Below are 8,168 nucleotides of genomic sequence, written 5' to 3' on the forward strand. Positions count from 1 at the left end.
TTGCACAAGTAGTATAAGTAGAGGATTTGGAGCTTTATTGTTCTTCGGTTTTTGATTAATAAAAGAGAATTACTTTTTCAAACTCTTGTTCGAATTCTCTGTTCAAACAAGAATTATCGACAAGCTACTAAAGGTTCTGCAGATCCTAAGTTTCTTGTCTTTTACGCTTCTAGCTGCTACATTAGAAATCCACACAAAGCATGTAGTCGGATCATCAATGAAAGAGTTGGCGCAAACTTGTTCTTATGGGTTGGTGGTAACAAAAGCAAGGATTGGTTTAGAGGTTTAGGTTGGGTACTGAAAGCGTTAGATGGTTCAGAAGTCAAAAAGCCTTGGTTCAACCAGTTGAGATATCCAGTAAGTAAAGACACAAGGTGAGCAACAACCAGGGATCTAACATAAATATGGAGTCTACAATGGAGTCTTCTAACACAAAAAAAATTCAAACTTAAGTGCTAAATTTAAATACTTTGTGAACAAACCAGACTTAGCATCCCGTCACATCCTACAAGTCTGTAAGCTTGGTGTATAAGTTCAACATGTATATACACGTATTTTAAATTAAACACTTAAGGTTTTTCCAATTAATACTTTAATAAATTGTTTAAAAAAAAAATCTTTTGAGTTTTCAAATTTAAATGTTAAATTTAAATACGATGAAAACAAACTGGACTTAGCATCCAATCTCATTCTACGGGTCTGTAAGTTCGGTGCATAAGTTCAACATGTATATACACGTATTTTAAATTAAACACTTAAGATTTTTTCAACTAATATTTAATGAATTGTTTTTTAAAAAGTTCTTTAAATTTAATTAATAATATTTTCAAAACTTAAGTATTAAAATTTAAATAAGTAAAAAACAAACGGGATTTATCATCTCGTCTCGTCCTACGGGTCCCTAAGCTTGTGTATAAGTTCAACATGTATATACACGTATTTTAAATTAAACACTTAAGGTTTTTTAAATTAATACTTTTTAATAAATCGTTTTTCTAAAATTATTTTTGAAACTTTAAATGTTAAATTTAAATACAATGATAACAAACTATACTTAACATCTCGTCTCATCCTACATGCCGGTAAGCTTGGTTGGTGTATAAGTTTTTATCTTCTTAGTGTAATTTTTTGCCTTATGTCAATCAATCTCTATCTAACCAGAAAAGATTGTTGAAAATTTAATTCTAAACCTAAAGATTTAGCCAAATAAAACTTTAGGAGTATTCTTTGTTTTTTTTTAACATTAGCTAATGCCTAATATTATGCTAATAATATCTAATGAAAAAAGAAACTGAAGTTCTTGAAAACATAGTCAACCTGGACCCTAATTGGATATAGAGATATGCTTTGGTCACCTGAGGCTGAGGTGTGATTACCTCGATGTTACAAAGCGAACACGTCTTCAGAATTTTATTCTCATCAATCAAACTTCAAAATTTTAGTTTAATTTATCCTTTTTTATGCCTAATTTAATGATTTCCATACACATAGAGATATTGACTTTTTCAATCTTGTTTAGTTGACTACGGAAACTGGTGAATTTTCCATCTACAAAAACTCTCTTTCAAAACAAAACACAAAACGATCATCATCACAGTTCACAAATTAGAAGAAGATGGAGGAAATAAAGAATCAAGAATTAGAAGAAGAAGCAGGATTAGGCTCAACAACAATTGGAAAAGTATACATAGCTGTAGGAAACGATGTACAAGAAGGTTACAAGACGATCCATTGGGCTATAAAGAAATGGAACGACATACCTATCTCCATTGTTCTTCTCCATCTCTGCAACATTTCTCAAGACTTTGTCTACACCCCTTGTATAAATCTTTTTCTTATTAATTCACACCCTCTTCTTTCTTATTATCGTATAAATCCAATTCACACGTGTGTATGCATTGTAGTTGGGAAGCTTCCAGCGAGTTCTGTGAGCGAGGAGAAGCTTCAAGTTCTCAGACAATACGAGGAACAAAAGATCAACAAGTTGCTGTCCAAATACATAACTTTTTGTGGAAAGGTTTGTCCTTTTCTGTAAATTTTATTCTATCATGGTAAGAAATCGAAGTAATCTGTTTCTTGGGGTCTTAAAATGTAAAATTTTATGTTCTGTTTTAATAACAGTTACAGGTGAAAGCAGAGTTACTCAAAGTTGAGAAGCAAGATGACTCAATTCAAGTATTGATATTAGATATAATCTCAAAGCTTAGAATCACAAAACTCGTAATGGGAATCACTTTCATGAGATCTTCATCTTCTTGGTAACATCTTTTTTATTGATTTTGCAAATTGATCTCGTTCAAAACCTAAAGTTAGTAATCAAATTTCAACTCTGAATTTTGTTTGAAATGTTTCTTGGAATGCAGGAAATCGAAGAGTGCAATAAGCGGTTCGTTCTATGTTTATCAAAATAAACCAGAATATTGCGAGTTTTATATAATTTGTGGAGGCAAAATGGTTTCACTAAAGAGAGAGAACGATGTGAACAGCAATATCCGAAGTTGGATTGGTAAGATGTTCCATGATCCAGGAAGAAATCTAGACCGCTCATCTGGTAGCAATGATGATTCAACGGCTAGTGGAAGTAGTACATGGGAAAATAATTTACAGGTGATAGAGAATTATTTCCAGCAATTATTGAGTTTGAATCTTGAAGAAGAAGAAGAGGAACTCGAAAATGGTGTTGCAGAAGAACAAGAGGGAGAAGAAGAAGATGTCCTGGCACTAGACGTGCTGCAACATATGGTAAAAAGATACTACTGTCCGAGAATATGCTCTTCTTATTGAATTGTTTTTTACATTTTGATTAAATATTTTTAAATATGTTGAAATTGTCAGAATGTAGCAGAGAAGTTAGAGTATGTGAGAAGAAAGGTGAATGAAGCTAAGCTGATGATAGATGAGAAAAGAGAAGAAGTCAAAGTCAACGCTGAAAGATCAGACAAAGCTGAATGGGCTATCTCTTTATGCAATAGCAGAGTAATAGCTAGCTCAAAACCTAACCTTTTGGAACCATACTTAAACAAGAACTGAGCTTCTTATTAAAGTGTTAAAATACTTCTTTTTTTGGTTTGAATCAGATTGAAGAGCTTGAAGCCTGGATTAAAGAAGAAAGCGAGAGACGAGATAAACTTCAAGTGACGTTAGATTCGGATATCAAATGTATTGAAGAGGCTAAGAACTATGTCGAAAAAGGAAAAACAAAGCTTCATTCTCTAGGGGAGCTTCAAGAAGAGCTGTCAAGCAAAGTTAAGACAATGATGGAGGCTAAATTGCAGGTGGAGGTTGAGCTAGAGAGGGCTGTGTCACAAAGAGGGGATATGATAACGGAGATTGAGAAACTAAAGAATCAGAGAGATGTTTTCAACCTTAGGATTGAGTTTTGCAAGGAGAAAGAGGCGAGAGGTTTGGTTCCAGAGGAAGAAGAGGTGAAATGCGGGTATAGAGAATATGTTGGAGCGGATATCAGATTGGCCACTGAGAGCTACTCTGATAGGTTGAGGTTGAAATCTGGTGGTAACTGGACAAATGTGTACCGAGGGAGGATCGAGCGTACTACTGTGGCTGTGAAAGTGATTGGTGATTCTTTATCAGATGAGGATTTTGGAGCAAAAGTAAAGCTTTTGAATGAGATAAGGCATCCTAATTTGGTAGCAATTGCTGGGTTTTGTTCACAGAGGCCTAAATGCATACTCTTTGAGTATATGCACAATGGGAACTTGAGGGATAATCTATTCACATCACAGAGGAAAACGAGAAGAAGCAAGATATTGAAATGGGATGATAGGATTCGTATAGCTCACCAAGTTTGCTCTGGACTGGGGTTTCTCCATTCGGTTAAGCCTAAACCAGTAGTACATGGTCGCCTTACGCCTTCTAAGATCCTCTTGGACCGTAACCTTGTACCGAAAATAGCCGGGTTTGGACTTACAATGCATAGTGATCAATCTGATCCGAAACCTGATGTGATGGCTTTTGGGGTTTTGCTTCTGCATCTTTTAACCGGGAGGAACTGGCCTGGTTTGCTCAAGGCAATGTCGATGAACCAGACAAGCATTCTCAGGGATTTGGATCAAACAGCTGGTAAGTGGCCACTCGAGTTAGCTAAAGAGTTTGGTGCGCTTGCAGTGAAGTGTTCTTCAGTGAACAGAGGAGGGAACATGGATTTTTCAACCAAAGAAATAATGGAAGAGCTTAGTAAGATAAGGGCAAAAGCCGATGAGTTGAAAATCACAGGAGGGTACGAGGAAGCAACCAATTCAAACATGGACGAAGGAGATCCCAATGACATACCGAGTGTTTTCATGTGTCCCATACTTCAGGTAGGTATCAAGTCAAGTCCATATCTCTTTTCATTCTCCTTATAGCAGCGGCACAAAGAGAAAGTGATCATCACTCACAATCTAACTCGTTACTGCTGCAGGAAGTAATGAAGAATCCACACATTGCAGCAGATGGGTTCTCGTATGAGCTTGAAGCCATAGAGGAATGGCTGAGCATGGGACATGACACATCTCCTATGACAAATCTGAGACTAGATTACCAGGTTCTTACACCAAATCATACCCTTCGTTCTCTCATTCAAGACTGGCATAGCAAAAAAGCAGCACAAGCTTCCTCATAGATTCTTTTGTATAACAACAAAAAAGGCTCAGAATTCTGTTTTTTTTGACTCACATCTCCTTAATCAAGCTATAAAACTCATATATCTTGACAAAAGATTCAATCTTGACAAGCTTAACTCACAAAGAAGATGATCAAAATGGAAATAATGCACATAGCTTTTGTTGCGGTGCTCTCAACAAAACAAAATCTACAGATTCTTAGACATTTGCTGCTGACAATTACGTTTATAACTGATACTATTCAAAACACAAACAAACAAGGGAACATAGCCAAAAGGTAAAAGAGATCCCCACAACAAAAGAAGAAACAAAGATCAAGATGAAGAAGAAGAAGAAGACAGTTGGCTTCCCCCCTTCCTTTTTTTTTTATTTATTTATTTCGTGGATACAGGAGAGAAAAGGCGAACGATTCGATCTTTCTGTTCTTGATATCGCCGTTCCAAGAAAGTCTCAATGATCTCCATGACGGAAACGAATCTCTTCATATGCTCCAACCTACGGCTTAGCTCAGCTTCTCTCGCCCTTGCTCGTCTCAGCCGCGCCTCGGTTTCCGCGAGCCGGTCTCGAAGATCGTCAACCACTGAATCTTCTTCTTCCCCGTCGTACGATCGGCGACGGAGACTGTTACGCGACGAAAACGATTGATTGTAACCGTAACACATCGTATAGAGAGGAAGAGAGAGAGAGAGAGAGATAACACAAAAAATCAACTCTTTTGTTTTTTTTTTGGGTTTCTTTCTTCTCTCAAAGGAAGAAGAAAGACACTGAAACGAAAACATTAAACAAGGGTGTTTTGGTCATTTTCAAATAAGCCAAAACCTTCTTTGTCAGCCAGAGGGTTTAACTTCTGTATATAAAAATCAGTCACCGGCGGTGAAAGAAGAAGAAGAAGAAGCAAGAACAATGGCGAAGCCTTCTTTCTTCTCTGAAACCACCACCACTTCTCGTCTCCCAGACGACACCGTCTTCTTCTCAATATTCCCTGACTCATCATCTCTCTCCGTCGCCGGATCAGAAACCTCCGCCGCTCTTCAATCACTACACTTAGAAATCATCGATGTCGTTTCTCCGTTTACTTCTCCTTACATATGGCAGCACGAACCTTTCTCTCTCTCCATCGCTCTCTCCTCCTCTTGTGCTTGTGCCGATACTGCTACTATGCCTCATCTCCACGGGAAGCTCAAGTACGGTGACAATCTCGAAGACGAATGGTTCGCTGTCTTCTTGCTTTTTCGTATCTCCGCTGCGTTTCCGTCTAATTCGATTCGTGTCTGGGACACTGACGGCGAGTTTCTCCTAATCGAAGCTGCTTTCCACCTCCCGCGTTGGCTTAACCCGGAGACTAGTCTCAATCGTGTCTTCATCCGCGGCGGTGACCTCCACATCGTTCCCAAAAGCCGTTTGCCTGATCCTTCTTTAGTTGCGTCTCTGCGATTTCTAATCGAGCGTGGTAACGAGTCTCGTGCGTCGGATTCAGTTCAATCCGCGTTGAAGAATCGGATTTCTGATTATCCCGAAAGAGCGTGGAGGAATATGCATCGTGTTAGGGTTAGGGTTCCGGTATCAGTAGCTCAAGTGCTTAGACACGAACCTTTATTGATTTCGCTTGCTGTTGAAGGGTTTTACGATCGTGATATTGATTCAATGAAGCACGCAGCCAAGATGGAGAAGTTCTTGAGCAAAGGAAGAGACGAAGAGCTTGTGCTTGTTCTTGTTAAGATGTCTCGTGCAATGTATGGGCAGCTAGTGCAGCGGAAGTTTCAAGCACCGAATTGTTATCCAATGCCGAGCGTCAGTGACAGGGATGCTTACATTGAAGCTGAGCTAGGGATGAAAATAGCTTGTGGTATGGAAATGATGTATCAGCTGAGAAGGAAAGATGGAGAAGATGGGAAAGGGATTAGTTGGAGCAAGTATAAGGAGAATCTTGAGAAGAATGGTTATTTTGAAGGATTGCTTTCTGGTTCTAAGGAATACAAGAGGTTGATGGAGAATGCTGAGGAATACTACCAGAAGAGTTCTTCGTTTTCAAGGACAAGGTAAATAATGCAGTTTTTTGGTTGTTTGCAGTGGAAAGGATTTGTCTTTGAGTTGATTGTGATCTTGAGTTCTTTGTTTTTTTGTGTGCAGAGACATTATGAGTGCGCCAGTGAGACGTATTGATGAGGTTCTTGCTTTACCTTATTCGGAGGATGACTTCAAGGGTATGGAAGTTCCTGTTTCTGACAATGATTCTTGGCTCTACGATGGTGAAGATGAGCTTAACTCTGTTCTTCAAGAGAGGCAGAAAGAGATGGAGTTTTATAGCTCAAAGAAGGAAAGCAAAAAGAAAGCAAAGGAGAAGCAAGAAGCTGGAAGCTCATCTGATGCGAACATGAACAATTTTGATCTCGGTGATATCTCGAAGTCGATGCAGCAATTCATCCAGAAAGTATCAAGCTACGAAGGAGCAGAAGTGCCAGACAACAGGTTATCTATTATCTTGAACACTAACCATATTTCACGAACATCTCTTTGTTAAATTTCAAGCCCAACACATTGAATTATCTTTGCTTGAATTCTGTAGAGAATTTAAAGAAGTGAATCTAGATGTCGATCGTTTCATGAAGGATATTGAGTCAATGCTAGGGAGTCAAATTCGTGGCAAACAAGCTGGTGATGACAGCGAAGACTCTGAAGGATCTTCTATGGACATGGATTTTGGTATCTCCTACTTTAAACTAATTGCTTTGTTGTCCATGTGGTATGTTATGTGTGGAGTGTGAGTACTCACTAAAATGTTATGGTGTGCAGATGACTTTGAAGATGATAGCGAAGGAGAAGAGTCTAACGAGGATGCTAAGGAAAGCTTTGAGGAATCCTACTATGGAGCAATGAATGAGGAACTGAAGAACTCAACTCTTGAGAAGAGCTTTGAACATGTGAATCAACATTCTTCTAAGCAAAAAGAGGTACCATCTTGGAGCAAGTTTTCCCTAGATTGTCTGTGAATTTAATAATAGCTTGAAAATTGTATTGTAATGGTGATTACGTGCATCTGCAGGAATCATCAAAGACTTCGGATGAGAAGGATGATGAATTTACACCAATTGATGCAGATTTCAACCTTGTTAAGAACCTACTTGAGTCCTACTCGTCACAACAAGGACTTCCAGGTCCGGCTTCCAATTTGCTCGGTCTCATGGGTTTGCAGCTTCCAAAGGATTCCAACGACAAAAGCTGAATTCTGGCGGATCACAAATGTAGTTTTGGGTTTACTTTTGTTTAATAACATATTTTTGCCAAGTTTCTGAGATTATACTCGTGTGCAAACGTTGTTGGGGGTTATTGTGTGTTGTCGAAAGTAAGCACATGACATGTGATTCAAGGAAAACAAACTTATGTACATGTACACTACTACTATATTACACATCATCGAACCACAAAAGAACAAAAGAAAAAGATCTTTTTTTTTTTCTTTTTTTTTCCAATCCCAATTTTTTTTCTCGACCACAGAAGTGAAGCAGAAACGCTTTCACGAGAAAAAAAAAAAAAAAAAAAAAAAAA

General features: G+C 38.1%; 3 protein-coding genes across 3 annotated transcripts; 2 read left to right on the plus strand and 1 right to left on the minus strand.

Annotated features, from left to right (window-relative positions):
- LOC104762706 (putative U-box domain-containing protein 50) lies at positions 1,440 to 4,651 on the plus strand. Its single transcript, XM_010486047.2, has 7 exons — positions 1,440 to 1,820; positions 1,905 to 2,017; positions 2,122 to 2,258; positions 2,364 to 2,742; positions 2,836 to 2,976; positions 3,078 to 4,319; positions 4,421 to 4,651. The coding sequence occupies exons 1-7, from the start codon at positions 1,616 to 1,618 to the stop codon at positions 4,619 to 4,621; spliced, it is 2,418 nt and encodes an 805-aa protein (XP_010484349.1). The 5' UTR covers positions 1,440 to 1,615; the 3' UTR covers positions 4,622 to 4,651.
- On the minus strand, positions 4,796 to 5,369 carry LOC109130619 (protein SKIP34). Its single transcript, XM_019240414.1, has one exon. It carries the CDS (start codon positions 5,282 to 5,284, stop codon positions 4,997 to 4,999), a length of 288 nt encoding a protein of 95 aa, XP_019095959.1. The 5' UTR covers positions 5,285 to 5,369; the 3' UTR covers positions 4,796 to 4,996.
- LOC104762707 (protein ecdysoneless homolog) lies at positions 5,467 to 7,845 on the plus strand. Its single transcript, XM_010486048.2, has 5 exons — positions 5,467 to 6,661; positions 6,753 to 7,091; positions 7,189 to 7,325; positions 7,416 to 7,573; positions 7,666 to 7,845. The coding sequence occupies exons 1-5, from the start codon at positions 5,526 to 5,528 to the stop codon at positions 7,843 to 7,845; spliced, it is 1,950 nt and encodes a 649-aa protein (XP_010484350.1). The 5' UTR covers positions 5,467 to 5,525.

This window comes from Camelina sativa, chromosome 18 (genome assembly GCF_000633955.1).
Source record: "Camelina sativa cultivar DH55 chromosome 18, Cs, whole genome shotgun sequence".
NCBI lineage: Eukaryota > Viridiplantae > Streptophyta > Magnoliopsida > Brassicales > Brassicaceae > Camelina > Camelina sativa.